Source organism: Phocoena phocoena, chromosome 12 (genome assembly GCF_963924675.1).
Source record: "Phocoena phocoena chromosome 12, mPhoPho1.1, whole genome shotgun sequence".
In the NCBI taxonomy this organism is placed as follows: domain Eukaryota; kingdom Metazoa; phylum Chordata; class Mammalia; order Artiodactyla; family Phocoenidae; genus Phocoena; species Phocoena phocoena.
This window is the reverse complement of record NC_089230.1, coordinates 9,316,804-9,338,764: the sequence shown is the minus strand read 5'-3', so window position 1 is coordinate 9,338,764 and position 21,961 is coordinate 9,316,804. Positions and strand designations below refer to the sequence as shown.

Genomic DNA, 21,961 nt, shown 5'->3' with positions numbered 1-21,961 from the left:
AATCGTTTGGCCCATTGATCTCTGCCGGTTGCGTCACTGTTCTCACGTGGTGTCCTCACAGGGGCGCGTGGGGCAACGTTCAGAGAGAGCCTTGTCTCTGGGGCTTGGAGACAGCTAACAGCTGCAGCCGTTCTGCAGCTCTCCAGAACACAGTCTCTCTCTGTAGCTCCCTTCTCTCCTGAACTCCGCCCGTCTAATCCTAGCATCCTTCCTCTCCCAGAACTCTGATCTGTCTCTTCAACTCAGTGAGACCACAGAACTCTGTGTGGTTTCCCCCTCCCTGTACTGAGCCTAGAATCTGCATTCAGGCAGAATTTGGGGCCATAACGGGGCTCACCTATTTCTCTTCTCCCGGTGATCAGAGTCCCGTGATGCCTGTTGTCTAAAGTCTGAACCCATTTTTCATATATTCTGTTTTTCTCTATTTAAGGAGAGGTAACCTGCCCTCTGTTACTTCATCAAGGCTGGAAGTGGAAAGCCTGTCATTGATTTTTAAAGTCTGAGGTGAGGGTAGTTCCCCATCCACAGAGAACATCTCAGCACACGTTCCTCAAAACGTACTTTAATTTTCAGCCATGTTCTAGCGGTCCCTGCACGTTACACCTTCATCATCATTTTGTTCTCATCTTCCTCTGAGCCCGCTGAGGGATCACGCTTCCCCATCTCCGTAGAATTAGGCATCGCTGTGTGACTTGCTTTAGCCGCAGAAACATAGTTGGGAGCATCGAGGACACTTCCTACTGCTCATCTCTCAGCCCCTCTTTTCCGTCACGCGATGACAGCGGGAGTAAGTGTCGACACGAGGGGGCTGAAGAGTTGAAGCACACAGAGGAGAGGTGGCCTGGAGAGCGGCTGGGACCCACAGCAGAATTTGCACGAGCAAGGAGGAGACTCCTGCCACGTTGAGCCACTGAGGTCTGGAGCTGTCTTTTGTGCAGCATGAACTACACCAGCCTGTCCTGCCTGAGATAATCCCTCTTTACTGAGCCGGAGTATGCGTCCACCCTGACCCTAGACACGTGTCTACAAATATGTTGGTTTATCGAAGCAGGACTTTTTGAAAACGTACCATTTGGAAAACTATCAGTCCACCGGAAAATGAGGAGCCAGAGGAAGCAAAACTACAGAAGGAAACAGACCATTTTTTTCAGATTGAGTTCTTTTGTTGATGTGTTTAAATCACTTCCAGACGGATCAATCCATTGTAATTCAGAAGGATTTATACTTCCCTTGCCACAAATCTAAACAGAATGGAAAACAAATTAGCATAAACTATAGGTATTTGTCTACAACAGGAGACTTGACCCTGGTGAACTGAAATTTTTCTGTGAGGCACCATCTGTCTTTGACCCTCTTCTATTACATGAGGTTAGCTTTGCCTTTTTCAGGCGCCAGAGGAAATGCCTTCGTGGTTAAGATTTACTTCCCAACCACCCGTAGAGGTGCTTTTTCCCCCAGTTATATTGAGATATAATTGGCACATAACATCTTATGAGTTTAAGGTGTACAGCAGAATGATTGATAAATGTGTATATTGTGAAACCACCACCGAAATACGTTTAGCTAACATCCATCACCTCACATAGTTACCAATTTGTTTTTTATTTTTCTTGTGATGAGAACGTTTAAGAGATAACTTTTGATAGCAGCTTCTTCTAACTTGCTTCCAAAAGAGGAATTCTTAACCTTTGGTCCATATATTACTGGGGTGCGTGTGTCAATGAATCACATGCGATTGTAGGCATATTATGTGCGTATTTTACATTTTTTCTGGGGAAAAGGATTTGCACCTCTCATCAGATTCTTAAAGGTCTAGGTGACTCACTTTAAAGACAAAATCAATTTCCTCACCTAAACAGAATCTCATCTCACATTTCATCAGCCGAGTCCTGTTCTTTTTCTTGTAATTGCTTCTCCTTCTCTTTCGTTTTTCTTATAATACAGGAAATGAAGGAATGTCCTGAAGAGGGAGGGATGAGTAGTTTCACAAGTGGACGGGAGGTAGTTTCCACTTAGCCGTCGAGGTTCAGGCTGATCACCCAGGTCAGCTGTCTGAGCGGGACACAGGATTTTAATCCGAGCCATCGTCGTGCAAAGTCCTCAGGGGCTCTTGAAACTCAGAACCACCGTGGTAAGTGATGGCAGAGCAAAGACCTACTGTCACCCTTTGGCCAAAGGAGGGGAGAAATGGAAAGTCACCGAGCCTTGAGGAGAGAGGAGAGGAAGTCCTTCCTCTCACAGCTGACTGCTCTATTTGGTTCAGTGTGGAGTTTTAGATTTTTGTATAAAGCGTTTTGGAATGGGCAGGAGAAGTTGTGGCAGAGAGAATGAAAGGAGAGGGGAGAGGAAGTTATAAATATATCCTCACTACTTCCCGGCGAGTCCTGACACTGAGAGGCAGAGAAAGCTTATTAGACTAACTGTGAGCAAACTTCCAGATAGAAAGAGACTGAAAAAAGTCTGGCTGTCCAGTCAATATTATTGTCTAAATAACTACGTGCAGGCCCCTGGGGGTCCGCAGGGCATCAGGAGGCAGCAGGCAAGTCCAGCTGAAAATGGCCACTGTGACTGAAGACCCTCTGCTCCCTTGGAGGTGACTTCGGAGCCTTCTGCCCACACATCACAAATACGCCTAAAAACACAAACACTGGGACATTTTCGTAGTACAAGAGCCATGTCCTCATGGAGAATCAAGCAGAATACCTCTTCTAATCTTAAAGTCATATAATGTTATATGTCAGTTCTATCTCAATAAAATAGTGGTGGGGAAAGTTAACTACAAAGACATTTCCTCTGGCACTAAAAAAATGCAAAGCTAACCTCATGTAAAAGAAGAGGATCAAAGACAGATGGTGCCTCACAGAAAAATTTCAATTCACCAGGAAGCCACAGAAGTAAGGACTCCTGAGATGGGGATGAGCCAGGTGACCGGAGGTGACAGCTCCTTTATTCTTTTTATTGTGCTCACTAAACCGTGGCAGGTCTATTTTTAGTTACCGTTTTTTGTTATGTCTTATGTAGATTCGTGTTCACTTTTGTGGTTGAAATAGTCACATAGCTTGATCTGCAAAAAATGCTGTGATATTTTTTCGGTTGCTGTCAGCTTTTTATGTGACTCCCCCTTTTTCTTCTACACTCCCTGTGGAAACCTGTCCATGGGGACAGCGACAAGTTGGCCTCTAGGCTCCAGAGCTATGCTGAAAATACCGGTGATCTGTGCGTTTCTCAGCAGACGAGGAAAACCACCTAAGCCTGCTAAATTTGTCAACAGCCTAGTGGAAAAACAAGTTCACTCAAATAGATAAAATTAGAGAGTCAGAGGCAGTGTAGCCAACAGAAAAAACTGTGGGTGAGAAGTTTGGAGACCTGGTATCTAATAGCAAGTCCTATCGGGACTTCAGTATTCAAGTCACTTCCTCTCCTTTCTATTTCACGATGATTGCCTTGGGAGGAGATACATGACGTAAGGAAAAATTAAAATAATTTATAACTTTCTAGGCAGCATTAAGCCTCGTGCTAAAATAACAAGACAATCAGATGCTGACTGTGCTAGACGTGGCAGACATTGCTGGTCATCCAACCCAAAACCTGTTCCTTCCCAGCCCCTTTCTCTCTTGTCCATTTCAACTGAAGAGACTGGAAAAGTCTCTGTTGTAGCTAATGGGGTTCATGTGACACAGCTCTGACCAATGAGTCTTAAGTGGAAATTTGTTCAGGGTGTCTGGAGAAGCTTTTGCCATTTTTTTTTCAATAAAAGGGACACATACAGCTGACCTAGATTCCACTCTTCTTTCTACCTTGAATATTGGTGTAATGCCTGGAGCTGAAGCAACCATTTTGTGATCGTGAGACAACAGGGCAACACGTTAAGAATGATGGAAGAGAAAGAAGGACCTTGCCTTGATCTTTGATGACATTGCTGAGCTGCTACCCCAGCTCTAGATGACCTACCTTGAGACTTCTTATTTATTTAAGACTTTTATAGTTGAGTTTTCTCTCACTTCCAGCCAAAGCATTCCTAAGTACCTATGATACACTGGCTATAATATGTTGTTACTGAGAGATTTAACTAAGTTAATTTTATTCAAAAGGGAATCACCGTGTAGTAATTTAATTTTTAAAACTATATAAAAAAGCAAAATTTAAGAGCAAATTTTTTTTAATTTGTATTTTGATAATTTTTAAGCGTTCAGAAAAGTTGAAAGAACAGTTTATTTTAGATGTATATTTTATTTGTAAAATTTGTATTTTATTTAAAATTTATATTTTATTATACTTTTAATTCCATTAAAAATTTATATTTTGAAGGTTTTCAAATATACAGAAAAATAGAAACATAAAGAAAGTATCTCCTTTCTCATACTTCCACAGGATGGGTTCAGTATCCAGCCTCTGCCTGCATCCCTCCAAGGATGGGGAGCTTACATTTACACAGGCAGCCTTTTAAAAAAACACACACACGAAAAAGACAAAACTATTACACACATCTAGTTGCTATAAAGGTCTTCTGGATGTGGAACCCAAACTCACCCCTCTGTAACTTTTTTCTCCGCTCTCTGGAGTGACAATGTACAGGTCTAACTACTAAACACTTGGTACTTTCTCCATCGATAGGTCTTGTGCCAGTGGTCCCCAACCTTTTTGGCACCAGGGACCGGTTTCGTGGAAGACAGTTTTTCCACAGACGGCGGGGGGTGGGATGGTCCAGGTGGTAATGCGAGCGATGGGGGGGCGAGCGTTAGGACCGCTGCCGGTCTGCTGCCCCGGGGGTTGGGGACCCCTGTAGTAACCCGCTCAGCAAAGGGGTATTTCTGGAGAAGAGTCAAGGATAGAAGGGGAAACAGCCCTCCCCATCCTGAAGTGGGAGCCCATTCGGGAGGCCTGCTCTTCCTCTCATGCAGGAACACTGGAGAGGACGGGTTTGGCAGCCATGCCCCGCCCCGCCCCGCCCATCTATTGGCCCAGCTCTTGTGCAGGGCTGGGGCGTGCGGGGGACAGAGCTTCGCCGGCAGAGCTTCTTCAGGCGGCCGAACAGCCAGATTATTCATTAGTCTGAGCAATCATCCCACCCCTGGTAGGTTCTCCCTGAGTGTGGAATTGAACTGAACAACGGACCAGCAGGCCCTCACTGTTCTTGGCATGGGAAAGGCCCCGCCCCCGACCTGTGACAGGTGTGCCTTGGGTTGTTTCTACAGTTGGGGTGCTGGGTGCGGCCCAAGGCCCAGCTGGCAGCTGGCACACCTGTGTGTGGAGCTTGGTCTTGGCCACAGGAGTGAATAAAGCTCCCTGACCCCCAGGGCCACAGGCACCCCCACGAACCATCTTTGTATCCACCCATCTAACATCAGGGGTTGCTGGCTTTCAGTAGGAGACCAGGAGGAAGGGCAGGCGCCACACAGACACACGCGAGATCCTGCATCACTGCGGCTGCTGGAGCTGCTGAGCTCACCACGTCTGCGGGGTAGCCCAGCTGCTGGGCACACTCTGCTGGGCATTCAGCTGGTGCCTGGGAGGCTCGGGTGCAGCCCTCCCAGAGGTCATGGTCTTGGGTTGTGAGGAAAGCTGATGAGAGCCTGGACCCAGTTATCCCGACCTGAGGTCGTAAGTCCAGCCGTGTGTGTGTGTGTGTGGATACACAGATCGGTGCCTCATGCTCCTTGTTTACAAAAGAAAATACCTTAATTAAATGAATTTCGAGGCCACCCCTCCTATTAACGGTGCCCAACACCCGCCACGCAACCCAGGCCAGCAGAGCCAGGCAAGCTTCCCAGGCGAGCTGAGCCAGGTGACTGCAGACCTCACCTGCACCGCGGGGCTTCCCAACCCCGGCAGGATGGACAGCGGCCAACACACAGCTGTTTCTGTGATGGTGACACCAGAGAGCTAGAAAGGGCCTCACAGCTGGGCAGTCCTGTTCTCCTGGGCGGGGGGCTGCCGGCCACAGAGAACACAGACCAACCTCCCACTCCTCCCATGACTGTGGCTGCTCTGTCTTTCTCTTGCGTATTTCAGTTCTAGCCTCTGGGAATGAAAGGCGAAGGCCTGTATCACCCCAGCTGCCATTGGCCCAGCATCTGCGTAAGAGGCTCAGTTTCCCGGCCGGCTCCACACAGGTGTCCACGTGTCCTTCATTCCCTCACTCAACAAGGACTCCAGGATGCCAGGCGCTGGACATCCAAGAGTAACTGAACAGACGTGGCCCTGAAGCCTGCGGGACAGTGGGAAACGCGGGGTGGTGACTAACGCCAGCGTAGTCCCGCCGTGGGGCAGGCGCTGCCCCGCGCCCTTTACATGTATCTTAATGCCCACAGGGTCCTTCAGTCTCACGTATAAAACGTGAGGAATCTGAGGCAGCAAGTTACGTATTAAATTGCTCAAGGTTGCCCAGCGTGGAAAGCGTGGCTCCAGGATTCAAACCCAGGCCGTCAGGCTGCCGAGTCCTGGCATTTAACTCCTACAGGATTCTGTCGGAGTGACAGTAACCAAGTAAAGCACAGATGTGTGAAGGATTCAGACATGAATCCCTGCTACCGAGGGAAAGAATAGGGACACCTGGTAGGGAGGTAATAGTGTGGTGGGCTCCTCCTGAGGGGTCCCGTGGAGGCTGAAGAAAGCAAGCTGAGAAGGACGCAGACAGTGGACGACAGTTCACACTGGCTCCTTGACTTGGGGCTTGGCATGGTCGGGGGACCACTCGAGGGTGGCGTGCCTCCTCGGTGGAGGAGGGGCATGGGTGGGAGGACGGCAGGGGCAGAGGGGGGACCACACTCAAGTGCCGTCGGAAGCCAGGACAAGGGGGTGACACGCCTCACCCTGCATGCTGGAGGTGGGGTGAGGAAGCAGGCCAGTTACGGCCATAGTCCAGGGAAGGGTGGTCGCAGTGGTCCGGAGGAGAGGTGGGCCCAGGCGAGACTTACCTGTCGAAGCTAGACAGCTCCAGCTTGCTTCAACACCCCTGAACCGTGCTGGGAACGCCCCCCCCCACACACACACCCAAATCCTGCAGACTGGCTTCGTTCGAAGTTCATGACCTCTGAGAAGGGCCGTGGTGAGGGAGACGTGGGGTGGAGGGAGGGTCTCCTCTTTATAGTGGGAGACGCTGGAGCGCATTTGTACCCTGCAGGGAACGATCCAGGAGAGAAGGGGAGATGGGTGACCTGGGACAGTAGGGCTAAGAGAAGGAACAGAGTCCCTGGGAAGGGAAGGTGGACGGGGTCTGAGCACATGGAGGGAAGCAGGGACTTGTATTGATGTAGAAACTCTATTTTCCCCCCAAGACACTATTTTTGCAGCTGTTTGAAGTTCGTATATTTTCTGTACTGCAGAGCTTATTGAGAAGATCGTAATGTTCAAGTTTTCCTCCCTGTCACTGCAGGAAAGAAGACGATGGGGAAGCTTCGGTGATGGAAGATGAGGGAATTCTCTTCTCGTGGCTCTACTTTCTCTAGGAAGAATTGAGGCCTAAACTGCTGAGAGTAGGGGGTGAAGGAGATGGGGTGTGTGAGGGAGGAGAAGGTTGAAACAATTGTCTTAGAGGAAATGAGCTTAACTGGGTGAAACTGTCCTGGATTAACAGGTAGTTAAGTTATGAGGCTAAAATTTATAAATGACCAGCTGTGGTCTTGAGATTCCTTTTTCTACCAAAAAAAATCAGGGCTTCTTGAAGAAATGATGAATTCCAGGTCTTAGGAGTAAAAAATGTACAAGATGAGCTTGATATTGTCACACTAGAAGGCAAGGAACCAATCAATCCCAACCAACTGGGGTCCTGTCAAGAGGACCCTGGAACCAACTCCCACTGGAGTTGGTTCCATCCCACAAAGATGCTCCCACTGGCCAAAGAGCGAACATTTTGAGCATCAGTAAAGATAAGACTGCAACGGACTGGGACACATCAAGTCCGTTTAAACTCAAATATGAGTTCATAATAAAAGTGAAAAATGAAAAAACGAATTGGTCACCATGGGAGGATGTTAATGGACCAATTCACCGAGTTCAAAATGACTCATTATTTTGAACACTAGTAAATGAAGAGAATCCTGTTCTACCTCTCTTGTTTGTCTTACCATCGGGTAAACAAATAGTAGATGGGGATTTTCTGTTCTTTGAGAAGAATTTTAGCTACAAATGAAGAAAATGATAGAATAGAGCATGTCTGTTTTGTGAAGACTATGGCACTGAGGCTCGATGGCTGCTACATCACAAAGAGAAAAAAATCAGACCTGTGCTTCCTGACGGGAAGAACACACCCACCCAGGAGACAGAATCTGCTAGAGCTTCTGTCTCCAGCCACTGAGCTATATTATAGGTCATGCAGAGAGCAAGGGAACACGCTAAACGATACCACAGGGCCGCTCAGCAGAACGCACTCTGTGAGGACTGCTGGGCGTGCTACCTGGTTTTCTCAGCAAATAAATTGCAAGGGAAGAAAGAAATGGAAGGGAAACCTATGTATTTAAAGGAGGTTAAGAGACACATCGGTCTCATTGCGTAAACATTACTTGTGTGATGCACACAAACTATGGAAAGCGATTGATGACATTCACAAGACACTCAGAAACGTGAACACTAACAGAATATCTGATGATATTAAATAATTATTGTTTAGAAAAATGACACCAGTCTGCAAGCTTCTGCAATTTCTTCGGTGACGTTGAGGATTCAGAGTTAAGGGAGTGAAAGGCCACTAAACAAGTTTATGGGAGATTGCAGTCTGGGTAAATGAATGAATTAGTTAATTAATGACTTGAGAATGTTAGCTTTTAGCTTTACATATTCAGTGTCATTAATATCTAATGAAATACTGCATATGAAAAGTACTTTGAAAAACTTTCAAGTTTTACTAAAACTGAGGGCTAGAATCTTTGAAAGCCAGCCTGTCAGTACACATAGGGATCAATACAGCTCACTTTGCTGATGGGCTGATTCGCTTTGCCACTATACTTACGGTGATCACATTCCTCTGGAACCCCTAAAAGGGCGTGTGGTCTGACAACAGGATATTTTCCAATTTGTGAATGCATTTAATTGAAAACTTTAATTAAGGTATCAAACTTAAGTCATATTAGTTGTACGTTTAATGAATCCCTTTTAAGGAAAGTTCAAAGGTACATGAAACTGAAACGAACCCAGAAAAATCCTATTATCATCACCTTAATTATGCGTGAGTCAGTCACTTAATTACTACATGAGTCAGAGCCCTGTTAGAGAATGGTGTCCGGTGTGTGCCACACTTTCAGAGGCGGGAAAACTGGAAGACGGTCCAAGTGTAATTAGAGCGATGGAGTGTTTTACGGGGAGAAGCTGAGAGGGTTCAAAATCACGGTCTCGAAGTGTATTGCATGCTTTTAATCACCTGGAGTCAATACCGAGATCCTTGACTGTACAAAGGGTCATGCAAGAAGAAACGGGCTGTAAAAAAGAACTACTTGTACCCCCTCCCATGTCCCAAAACTGCTCTCATAAGGGGCAGCCATGACCTCCGTGTGACGAAACTCAAAGGACCAGTCCTCGTCCTACTGGACCCAGAGCAGCCTCTGGGGCCCCCTTCCTCCCCTTCAGTGCCCCAGATCGGAGCACCCGTGGGCTCAGCCCTCACTCTTCCCTTTCTGACTAGCACTCAGCCTTTGGTGAACTCACTCAGGCCATCACCATCGGGATGCTGATAGCTTCCACATTTACTTCTCTGCCCAGACCTCGCCCTTGGACTGCAGACTTGCATAACTTACTGCCGACTCGGCACCTCAACCTGGATTTTTAACGGGCATCTCAAAATTAACATGCCCCAATCTGCCCACCCACCCAGCCACCTGCTCCTCCCACGGCTGCCCTTATCTCAGATGATGGCAGTTCCATCCTTCCGGGTGCTCTGGCCAAGATCATGGCATCATCCAAACTCCTGCCTTTTCCTCTTATGCCACATCTGCTCTAACGGCAAATCCTGTGGGCTCACCCTTCACAGACCTATACCGAACCCAGCCGTTTCTCTCCACCCCACTCCCGGTGCCCTTGTCCACGTACCGCCAGCGCCCCCGGGTTGTCACAGCTGCCCCCTCCCTCTCTGGCGCCACTGCTCCCTCAAATTTCAACTCGGCAGCTAGGAGGATCTGATATAAACATCATCTAAGCAGGCCTGGTCCATCTTAGAAAGGTCTCTTGTCCCTTCTGCCCACCATCCTATTTATTTTGTGATTTTCCCAGCCAGGCTTCCAGAGTTAGCAGACTATGCCTACTGCCCCCATTTCTTCCTTAATTCTTTTTTTTTTTTTTTTTAATTTTGATTTTTGGCTGTGTTGGGTCTTCATTGCTACGCATGGGCTTTCTCTAGTTGCGGTGTACTCTTTGTTGTGGTGCGCAGGCTTCTCGTTGCAGTGGCTTCTCTTGTTGTGGAGCACAGGCTCTAGGCACGTGGGCTTCAGCAGTTGTGGCACATGGGCTTCAGTAGTTGTGGCTTGTGGGCTCTAGAGCGCAGGCTCAGTAGTTGTGGCACATGGGCTTAGTTGCTCCACAGCATGTGGGATCTTCCCGAACCAGGGCTCAAACCCGTGTCCCCTGCATTGGCAGGTGGATTATTAACCACTTCGCCACGAGGGAAGCCCTCTTCCTTAATTCTTTGCAAGCTGACTTTTTCCCCCAACCTCTAATTCAGAGGTCACCATTACCTCCTCACCAAACCAAGGCTCTTTCCTGAGTCCTCATTGTTAGGGACCTTTCTGAGGGTCTCAACCAGTGACCATCCTGCTTCCCAGAGCATCCCCTGCCACACCTGGGCTTCCCTAATCTCAGGTCACTTCTTTCTAGTCTTTTCTTCCTGCCCCTCCCACACTCAGACTGGCCTTCACCCCCCCAACCCCCTTTCAGAGAGCTCTTCCCCTCACAGCCTCCACTCTTCATTTCTGGCCTTTCCTGCTGGCTGACCTTCATCATCTTAAACTCGGCACAAGCCAGACCAGGCCCACTTCCCCACCCCCAGTTCCTGTCTCTGGTCACACTGGCTTCCTCCCTCATTCTCCTGTCTCTGTCGATGGGACCACCACCTCCCCATTCTCTCAACGCCGGGCTCCTTTCTGACTTCTCGCTGTCCTTTTGCCTCTCATGCAATAGGCACGAAGTACAGTCTTTCGTGTATCTCTCCCCTATTTCTCTCTCTGCTTTGATAACTTGCTGGGCTCCCTGGCTCCCCAGGTCCTGGCTGACTCCCCGGGCCACAGCTCCGTTGCATTTCCTGCCGTTGTCTACTCCAGGGGTGACGGAGCTGGCTTTTCCTTCCCGCCTCACCTCCTCCCCCTCCAATCATAGACCTCCAAGAGCTCTGCATCTCAGGAGTGGGATGTGCCCAAGCTTTCGCCACTTACACGGGTCCACTGGTCTTCCCAGGTTCCACTCATGGTTTAGGTATCAGAGCTGACCTTTTTCTCGAATGTCTCAAGATCTGACACTTCCTCCATCTACTAAACGTGCCCGTGCCCGAGTGACCCTCAGCCTATCAAGGCAGTGTGTATGTAAGGATGGGGCTTCCTCTGCTGCCCCTGTGGACCATCCCACTCCAAACCATGACCTGAAAACACAGCAGGTGCCAATTCTCAGAGGTAGGGGAACACCCATTACTGGTGTCTAAGATGCATGTTATAGCATTGCTGCAATCAGGGCACTGCTAACGATTTAATTACATGGTTTAATTGGCACCATTTTTTCCTTCTCAGTGGTACATAAAATAGTGGTTCATCTTACAGTTGATTGTGTCTTAGATTCCATAAGCTGTAAAGCTCAAGTGCTGGTCTGGACTATAGGAAATTTTCTAAAATATGTTCAGCATGCCACTGTGCAGAGCTGTAAATTATGTGATACTAGGAAAGGCAGGAAAGAAGAGGAGAGAGAAAATTTTAAAAGACTTGGTCCCCTTCCTAAGATCTTATGACCTAATTTGTGAAACAGGGCTAAGAGAAATCTAAAAACACTTCTCAAGCAACATATGAGCAGGTGAGAGCTGAAGTGGACACCTGTGAATCTGAGGGTGCATAAACACTGTTGTCTGGAACCTCAGCATCCCAGGAAGGCTTCCTGGAAGAAGTGAGCTTTGCATCTAAAAGGAAAGAAAAAGTGGGCCAAAGACTACTCTGCCTCATTTAATGGGCACACTGTTCTCAGGAGGAAATAATGTCTCCATTCTACAAATGTTTGGATAGTGTATGAGCATCATACCCGGGATATCCACCACATAATTGAATTTGTGACAAGGGGGCAGAAGGCTCAGGAATGACTTGAATCTCTGCTGTTTTTCACATTTCCTTTATTTCCCAAATCACTCCCTGAGAGGGTATCCACAGAGGATGGAATGTCTGGTGGTTCCTGGTCATTCTTTTTTTTTTTTTTAGGGGGGGGCCACCCCAAAGGGAAAACAGGTTTATTGTAGCTGTGGTCAGGCAATCAGCAGTTGAACTTGGCCACACGTTCCAGCTCATCCTTCTTCTTGATAGTGTAGGAGTTGGAGGAGCCCTTGGCGGCACTGATGAGCTCGTCTGCCGGGCACTCGGCAATGGTCTTGATGTTCCGGAAGGTGGCCTCACGGGCACCTGTGCACAGCAGCCAGATGGCCTGATTCACACGGCGCAGCGGGGACACGTCCACGGCCTGCCGCCTCATTGTTCCAGCTCGCCCAATGCGGGTCGAGTCCTCCTGGGGGCCACTGTTGATGATGGCATTCACCAGGACCTGCAGGGGGTTCTCGCCTGTGAGCAGATGGATGATCTCAAAGGCGTGCTTGACGATGCGTACAGTCATGAGCTGCTTGCCATTGTTGCAGCCGTGCATCATCATGGAGTTGGTGAGGCGCTCCACGATGGAGCACTGTGCCTTGTGGAAGCACTCGGCCATGTAGCCCCCTGCACTGTGGGGCAGGTATTTGGCATACTTCTCCTTCACTGCGATGTAATCCTGCAGGGAAATGCCATGGATCTGCACATCATCGGTGCTCCACTTCCCAAAGAGCTTGATGTCGGGGGTCTCTTCTGCAGGTGCAGCGTCTCGGCCGCTCGGCGTGGACCATGCGCGCCCTGGCACAGATAGGAAGCGTTCCTGGTCATTCTTGAGTGTTCTGCAAGGGCGCCACCATCCTGCTTGCCAACTGGGGGCTCTGCTCCTTCTGGAACTTGCCCGAGAGACAAACGGCTTAACCCACAGCCTTCTCCGTATGAGCAGAATGGGTGTGAGAGGAACCAACTGGGTGTGGGGCCTGATGGGAACATCCTGATGGAGGTCTCAGGGCCATCCATACACATCCCTTACAGGAGAAGGAAACGAGGCCCCCCAAACCCACCCAAAGGGCGATTCCAGGGAAGCCCTCTCCTTCCTTCTCTCTCCCCTCCCCTGCAGACCAGTCCCGACATCCTGGCTAAAACCCAGTGCCAAGAGGGGCCTTGCCTAGCTGCCAGGTCCACGTACTCCAGTGGAGGGTGCACGGATATGTGCTGCTGTCCACGTGTCTGAGTACAAACTGGCTTGTTGTAGTATCTACCCTTAAGTCAAGGACTGTACACACTCACCAGAGTGGGAGGAGGGGTTGCAAGATGGAGGGAAAGGGCGCGGGCAGGGAGAGGGAAGGGCCCCGCCCTGGCGCACCCACACCCATCAGCGTCTCACAGTTGGCCCTGCGCGTTACTCCCAAGCGTTCGGCTCCTCCGCACCCATCCTGTAAGCCGGTGGGGCAGGTGCCGGTCACCATCCGACAAAGGAGAAAAGCGGGCTCAGAGAAGTCAAGCTCACACGGTAAGTGGCAGGTCTAGAGATCAGGGTCTCAGTTCTCTCCGAGAAAACACACCTTTGATCCTCCCAAATTCTACCTGGGCGGGGGACAGTGGACCGCAGTACCCTCCGTACAGAAAGCTAGTAGAAGGCAACACTTACGGAACACTTTCCACTCGCCAGGCACTCACCAAGCCCTTTACACGAATTAACTCCATCCTCACCGCAACTTTACGAAGTAGGTACAATTACTAATCCCGCTTCACCCGTAGGGCTACTGAGGCCCAGAAAACCAGGGACTCGTCCAGGGTCGCAGTAGACGAGAGAGGGAGGCGTGAGCGGGACTGGGAGGACCAGGGAGGACAGCGGAGGGCCCGGTGGTTTCCAGCCTCGCGGCGCCGTTCAGGCCCCAGCTGCCCATATAAGGCCGCGGGCGTCCTGTAGCGTTTCAGGCGCATTAGGGCGCCCGGCGGACTGCAGCCTCCTCCGCGCCGAGGAATGTATGGAATCCTCCTTCCTGACTGCCGCCCACCGCAGGGGGACTTCCCCTCCGCACCCGGGCCCCGGATTAGCCGCCGAGCGAGCCCGGAGGCCTCCCACCACTGCCTGGCCGCTGGGGGGAGCGCGGCGCCTCGGCGGAGCCGGCCGGGAGGCGGGGAGGCGACCGCGCGCCCTCACCTGCCTGGGGCGGCGCGCGCGGGCGCAGAGGAGGCGGCGGGGCGGAGGCAGCGGAGGAGCCGGGGAGGAGCCTGCGCCGGGCGGCGGCGTGGGCGCGAAGTGAAACTCCTGGAAGTTGCGGGAGCGCGGGGAGCCGCGGCGGCGGGCCGCGCGCCCATGGCTTTAAGCAAAGGGCTGCGGCTGCTCGGGCGGCTGGAGGCCTCGGGGGAGAGCAGCATCCTTCTGGAGGCACGCGGCCGCGGGGACTGCTTGCTCTTCGAGGCCGGCACGGTGGCCACGCTCGGTGAGTGCGGCAAGCGGCGCCGCCCGGGGCTCCGGGCCGGCGACTCCGCAACGGCGCCGGGGCTCGGGCCGCGCCCTGGTCCCCTGTCCCGGGGAGGATGCCGGGAGGGAAGGTCGCCTGCCTTTGCAGAGACCTAGACAAACGGGCACCTCCCGTCCCCGAGGTGACTAGTCCGGGCGGCGCGGAGGTGGCGGAGGCGTGGGCGTCGCACGCGCAGGGTGGCGGGTGGCCAGTTTGAATGGAGTGACGCCGGAGACGCCAGAAGACACGTGTGGCTGCTCCCGGGTGCACAGGCGGCCCACAGGGGTCTGCGGTCTGCGCGCCTGCCGGCGGGGTCCGTTCTTGGAGAGCCGCCTCTGGTCCCTTCTGCCCCGCGCTCCCCTGGGACCCGTTACAGATTCAAGACCATCCAAGAGGGGTGACTTAGGAGGCGGTCCGACCAAGTGCCTGGCGCTGTTTTTCTTGGCACCTGTTGATGAAACCAGTGAATGCCCGTTCCCTTGTGATGGCCTCCTTCACTCCCGGGGGGCGGGGGGGGGGGGATGGGGACGAAAGCACCGTAACATAGACTCCGGAGAAAGCGCTGATGGCACCTTTGCCTCATGTAAATACTTGGCTGAGAAGCGTCAGTGCTGCAAAGTATAGAACTTGGAGGCAAAACAAAACAAAACAAAACAAAAAAAACCAGTGCTGGGTGTATTTGACATTAGGCAGTTGCCAAGTCAATGTATTTCACCTATGAGCTCCAGGAAGTCTTGACACTAACATTGTGTCGAGGGCTTTAGAGACCGCCTCATTTAATTTTCACAATTCTACAAAAGGACTACTATTATCCCCATACTACAGAGGAGTAAACTGAGGCCTGAAGAGGCTAAGAAACGTGCTTGCCCAAGGTGACAAACAGCTCCACCTGACTTCCAGTGACTCTGTATTGTTGTACAGCGTGCGGCTTCTTGGAATCACCTTGTTTTGTGGCTAACATTCATGATGAAGGCCAAGTAACAAAGGGAGTGAAACCAGGTAGAATTGTTAGAACTTCAACCTGAACAGTAGAGAGTAGGCTTACAACTGGTGTCCATCATCTCCCCTGTTTGTAGCTAAACAAAGCTCAGAGGAGGATCACCAGTCCTTTAGGTAGATGACCTGTGCAGTCACGCCCACCACATTTTGTAATTGAATCATCTTTTTTTTCAGATTGTATGCATCAATTCTTCAATTAGATTCTTAGGTATACATCTTGGAAGGACCATCTCTTCTATTTCTGCTTCCCTAATCATTTCATTAGCATATAGTTATCTGGCTTGTTTTCAGTCACTTGGTTACTGAAACAACATCTCCAGTATTGTCAGCACCATAAGTGTGCAGTAATCATGGATTAAATTATTATCAGATTATTCCAGTTTGTTCTCTGTCCCGAAAAGTCCAAGTTTGGTCATTTGCTAAGGTCTTGAGAGAAAACCACAAAAATCTCCATTCCATTTTAGATGTCTGCTTCATACCACATATATCAGAGCTGAGAGATTGAATTGCATGGTACAAAACTACTGCTTCATCAAAGAGATTAAAATATTATTCAGTTGGATGACAGCAACTTTAAGCAAGGTTCCTATATATTTGAGTTCCTTTCAAGCCACTGGGATAAAAAGACTTTATTTTTTCAAAAGTGAAGATTTTAAAATGATTAATGAAAGTAATGCAATGCATATTTTCCGTTGGAAATTAGGTTTGGGCTGAAATCATGTATATTATGTTGGTGATTACAATAGTCTGGATTCTAGAACAGAGGGTGTAATGACAGGAATGGGCCTCAGCTCATGGGCAGTCCACATTTGTCACTTAACCTAGCATTCATTTTTCAGTAGACTTTGGGCTGAATACTTGTGAAGTCTTCTTAAATTAAGTGAAACTATTATTTATTTTTTTAAACATCTTTATTGGAGTATAATTGCTTTACAATGGCGTGTTAGTTTCTGCTTTATAACAAAGTGAATCAGCTATACATATATTTATATCCCCATATCTCCTCCCTCTTGCCTCTTCCCCCCACCCTCCCTATCCCACCCCTCTAGGTGGTCACAAAGTACCAAGCTAATCTCCCTGTGCTATGCGGCTGCTTCCCACTAGCTATCTGTTTTATATTTGGTAATGTATATGTGTATATGCCACTCTCTCACTTTGTCCCAGCTTACCCTTCCCCCTCCCCGTGTCCCCAAGTCCGTTCTCTATGTCTGCGTCTTTATTCCTGTCCTGCCCCTAGGTTCTTCAGAACCTTTTGTTTGTTTGTTTGTTTTAGATTCCATATATATGTGTTAGCATACGGTATTTGTTTTTCTCTTTCTGACTTACTTCACTCTGTATGACAGACTCTAGGTCCATCCACCTCACTACAAATAACTTAATTTCGTTTCTTTTTATGACTGAGTAATATTCCGTGTATATATGTGCCACATCTTCTTTATCCATTCATCTGTCAATGGACACTTAGGTTGCTTCCATGTCCTGGCTATTGTAAATAGAGCTGCAGTGAACACTGTGGTACATGACTCCTTAAATTATGGTTTTCTCAGGGTATATGCCCAGTAGTGGGATTGCTGGGTCTTAGGGTACTTCTATTTTTAGTTTTTTGAGGAACCTCCATACTGTTCTCCATAGTGGCTGTGTCAGTTTACATTCCCACCAACAGTGCAGGAGGGCTCCCTTGTCTCCACACCCTCTCCAGTATTTATTGTTTCTAGATTTTTTGATGATGGCCATTCTGACTGGTGTGAGGTGATACCTCATTGTAGTTTCGATTTGCATTTCTCTAATGATTAGTGATGTTGAGCATCCTTTCATGTGTTTGTTGGCAGTCTGTATATCTTCTTTGGAGAAATGTCTATTTAGGTCTTCCCATTTTTGGATTGGGTTGTTTGGTTTTATTTTGATATTGAGCTGCATGAGCTGCTTGTAAATTTTGGAGATTAGTCCTTTGTCAGTTGCTTCATTGGCAAATATTTTCTCCCATTCTGAAGGTTGTCTTTTTGTCTTGTTTGTGGTTTCCTTTGCTGTGCAAAAGCTTTTCAGTTTCATTAGGTCCCATTTGTTTATTTTTGTTTTTATTTCCATTTCTCTAGGAGGTGGGTCAAAAAGCATCTTGCTGTGATTTATGTCATACAGTGTTCTGCCTGTGTTTTCCTCTAAGAGTTTTATAGTTTCTGGCCTTACATTTAGGTCTTTAATCTGTTTTGAGTTAATTTTTGTGTATGGTGTTAGGGAGTGTTCTAATTTCATTCTTTTACATGTAGCTGTCCAGTTTTCCCAGCACCACTTATTGAAGAGGCTGTCTTTTCTCCATTGTATATTCTTGCTTCCTTTGTCAAAAATAAGGTGACCATAAGTACATGGGTTTATCTCTGGGCTTTCTATCCTGTTCCATTGATCTATATTTCTGTTTTTGTGCCAGTACCATACTGTCTTGATTACTGTAGCTTTGTAGTGTAGTCTGAAGTCTAGGAGCCTGATACCTCCAGCTCTGTTTTTCTTTCTCCAGATTGCTTGGGCTATTCAGGGTCTTTTGTGTTTCCATACAAATTGTGAAATTTTTTGTTCTGGTTCTATGAAAAATGCCATTGATAGTTTGATAGGGATTACACTGAATCTGTAGATTGCTTTGGGCAGTATAGTCATTTTCACAATGTTGATTCTTCCAATCCAAGAACATGGTATAGCTCTCCATCTGTTTGCATCATCTTTAATTTCTTTCATCAGTGTCTTATAGTTTTCTGCATATAGGTCTTTTGTCTCCTTAGGTAGGTTTATTCCTAGGTATTTTATTTTTTTTTTGTTGCAATGGTAAATGGGAGTGTCTCCTTAATTTCTCTTTCAGATTTTTCATCATTAGTGTATAGGAATGCAAGAGATTTCTGTGCATTAATTTTGTATCCTGCTACTTTACCAAATTCATTGATTAGTTCTAGTAGTTTTCTGTTAGCATCTTTAGGATTCTCTATGTATAGTATCATGTCATCTGCAAAGAGTGACAGCTTTACTTCTTTTCCAATTTGGATTCCTTTTATTTCTTTTTCTTCTCTGATTGCTGTGGCTAAAACTTCCAAAACTATGTTGAATAATAGTGGTGAGAGTGGACAACCTTGTCTTGTTCCTGATCTTAGAGGAAATGGTTTCAGTTTTTCACCATTGTGAACGATGTTCGCTGTGGATTTGTCATATGTGGCCTTTATTATGTTGAGGTAAGTTCCCTCTATGCCTACTTTCTGCAGGGTTTTTATCATAAATGGGTGTTGAATTTTGTTGAAAGCTTTTTCTGCATCTACTGAGATGATCATATGGTTTTTCTCCTTCAATTTGTGAATATGGTTTATCACATTGATTGATTTGCGTATATTGAAGAATTCTTGCATTCCTGGGATAAACCCCACTTGATCATGTTGTATGATCCTTTTAATGTGCTGTTGGATTCTGTTTGCTAGCATTTTGTTGAGGAGTTTTGCATGTATGTTCATCAGTGATATTGGCCTGTAGTTTTCTTCCTTTGTGACATCCTTGTCTCGTTTTTGTATCAGGGTGATGGTGGCCTCGTAGAATGAGTTTGGGAGTGTTCCTCCCTGTGCTATATTTTGGAAGAGTTTGAGGAGGATAGGTGTTAGCTCTTCTCTAAATGTTTGATAGAATTTGCCTGTGAAGCCATCTGGTCCTGGGCTTTTGTTTGCTGGAAGATTTTTAATCACAGTCTCAATTTCAGTGCTTGTGATTGGTCTGTTTATATTTTCTATTTCTTCCTGGTTCAATCTCGGAAGGTTGTGCTTTTCTAAGAATTTGTCCATTTCTTCCAGGTTTTCCATTTTATTGGCCTGTAGTTGCTTATAGTAATCTCTCATGATCTTTTGTATTTCTGCAGTGTCAGTTGTTACTTCTCCTTTTTCATTTCTAATTCTATTGATTTGAGTCTTCTCCCTTTTTTTCTTGATGAGTCTGGCTAATGGTTTATCAATTTTGATTATCTTCTCAAAGAACCAGCTTTTAGTTTTATTGATCTTTGCTATTGTTTCCTTCATTTCCTTTTCATTTATTTCTGCTCTGATCATTATGATTTCTTTCCTTCTGCTAACTTTGGGGTTTTTTTGTTCTTTTTTCTCTAATTGCTTTAGGTATAAGGTTAGGTTTTTTATTTGAGATTTTTTTGTTTCTTGAGGTAGGATTGTATTGCTATAAGCTTCTCTCTTAGAACTGCTTTTGCTGCATCCCATAGGTTTTGGGTCATTGTGTTTTCATTGTCATTTGTTTCTAGGTATTTTTTGATTTCCTCTTTGATTTCTTCAGTGATCTCTTGGTTATTTAGTAGAGTGTTGTTTAGCCTCCATGTGTTTGTAGTTTTTACAGTTTTTTTCCTGTAATTGATATCTAGTCTCATAGCGTAGTGGTCGGAAAAGGTACTTGATACGATTTCAGTTTTCTTAAATTTACCAAGGCTTGATTTGTGACCCAAGACATGATCTGTCCTGGAGAATGTTCCATGAGCACTTGAGAAGAAAGTGTATTCTGTTGTTTTTAGATGGAATGTCCTATAAATATCAATTAAGTCCATGTATCATTTAGAGCTTGTGTTTCCTTATTTATTTTCATTTTGGATGATCAGTCCATTGGTGAAAGTGGGGTGTTAAAGTCCCCTGCTATTATTGTGTCACTGTCGATTTCCCCTTTTATGGCTGTTAGCATTTGCCTTATGTATTGAGGTGCTTCTATGTTGGGTGCATAACTGTTTACAATTGTTATATCTTCTTCTTGGATTGATCCCTTGATCATTATGTAGTGTCCTTCTCTGTCTCTTGTAATAGTCTTTATTTTAAAGTCTATTTTGTCTGATATGAGAATTGCTACTCCAGCATTCTTTTGATTTCCATTTGTATGGAATATCTTTTTCCATCCCTCACTTTCAGTCTGTATGTGTTCCTAGGTTCTGAAGTGGGTCTCTTGTAAACAGCATATATACAGGTCTCGTTTTTGTATCCGTTCAACCAGTCTATGTCTTTTGGTTGGAACATTTAATCCATTTACATTTAAGGTAGTTATAGATATGTATGTTCCTATTATCATTTTCTTAATTGTTTTGGGTTTGTTATTGTAGGTCTTTTCCTTTTCTGGTGTTTCCTGCCTAGAGAAGTTCCTTTAGCATTTGTTGTAAAGCTGGTTTGGTGGTGCTGAACTCTCTTAGCTTTTGCTTGTCTGTAAAGGTTTTGATTTCTCCATTGAATCTGACTGAGGTCCTTGCTGGGTAGAGTAATCTTGATTGTAGGTTTTTCCCTTTCATCACTTTAAATATATTCCGCCACTCCCTTCTAGCTTGTAGAGTTTCTGCTGAAAGATCAGCTCTTAACCTTATGGGCATGCCCTTGTATGTTATTTTTTTTTTTGTTTTTCCCTTGCTGCTTTTAATATTTTTTCTTTGTATTTAATTTTTGATAGTTTGATTAACATGTGTCTTGGCGTGTTTCTCCTTGGATTTATCCTGTATGGGAATCTCTGCATTTCCTGGACTTGACTGACTATTTCCGTTCTCATATTAGGGAGGTTTTCAACTGTAATCTCTTCAAATATTTTCTCAGTCCCTTTCTTTTTCTCTTCTTCTTCTGGGACCCCTATACCTCGAATGTTGGTGTGTTTAATGTTGTCCCAGAGGTCTCTGAGACTGTCCTCAGTTCTTTTCATTCTTTTTTCTTTATTCTGCTCTGTAGTAGTTATTTCCACTATTTTATCTTCCACGTCACTTATCTGTTCTTCTGCCTCAGTTATTCTGCTGTTGATTCCTTCTAGAGAATTTTTAATTCCATTTATTGTGTTGTTCATTATTGTTTGTTTTGGTCTTTAGTTCTTCTAGGCCCTCGTTAAATGTTTCTTGTGTTTTTTCCATTCTGTTTCCAAGAATTTGGATCATCTTTACTATCATTACTCTGAATTCTTTTTCAGGTAGACTGCCTATTTCCTCTGCATTTGTTAGGTCTGGTGGGTTTTTACCTTGCTCCTTCATCTGCTGTGTGTTTCTCTGTCTTCTCTTTTTGCTTAACTTACTGTGTTTGGGGTCTCCTTTTCGCAGGCTGCAGGTTCATAGTTCCCGTTGTTTTTGGTGTCTGCCCCCAGCGGCTAAGGTTGGTTCAGTGGGTTGTGTAGGCTTCCTGGTTTAGGGGACTGGTGCCTGCGTTCTGGTGGATGACGCTGGATTGTGTCTTACTGGTGGGCAGGACCGCATCTGGTGGTGTGTCTTGG

The 21,961-nt window shown here is 46.9% G+C and overlaps 2 protein-coding genes across 3 annotated transcripts in view; one reads left to right on the top strand and one right to left on the bottom strand.

Moving 5' to 3' along the window:
- Positions 1-12,426: 12,426 nt before the first annotated feature.
- LOC136132327 (small ribosomal subunit protein uS7-like) lies at positions 12,427-14,198 on the bottom strand. The gene is made up of 3 exons (XM_065889212.1): positions 14,007-14,198; positions 13,618-13,687; positions 12,427-13,052 (listed from the first exon to the last, which is right to left on the bottom strand). Exons 1-3 carry the CDS (start codon positions 14,196-14,198, stop codon positions 12,427-12,429), a joined length of 888 nt encoding a protein of 295 aa, XP_065745284.1.
- A 376-nt stretch (positions 14,199-14,574) lies between these two features.
- Positions 14,575-21,961, top strand: part of SYNJ2 (synaptojanin 2) — a 96,053-nt gene continuing 88,666 nt past the window's right edge. For both annotated transcript variants that reach the window (XM_065888684.1, XM_065888685.1), the window contains exon 1: positions 14,575-14,701. In XM_065888684.1, coding sequence (XP_065744756.1) covers positions 14,575-14,701 — 127 coding nt within the window. The remainder of the gene's footprint in view (positions 14,702-21,961) is intronic.

Bases quoted from the DNA above. Each gene is read 5' to 3' on its own strand.
- LOC136132327 (XM_065889212.1), bottom strand. From the start codon at position 14,198: ATGCGCCTGAAACGCTACAGGACGCCCGCGGCCTTATATGGGCAGCTG. The intron at 13,688-14,006 runs GTGAAGCGGGAT...ACCGGCTTACAG, and splicing joins GGGCCTCAGTAGCCCTACGG to GATGGGTGCGGAGGAGCCGA. The intron at 13,053-13,617 runs GTGCGCCAGGGC...TATCTGTGCCAG, and splicing joins TGAGACGCTGATGGGTGTGG to GGCGCGCATGGTCCACGCCG.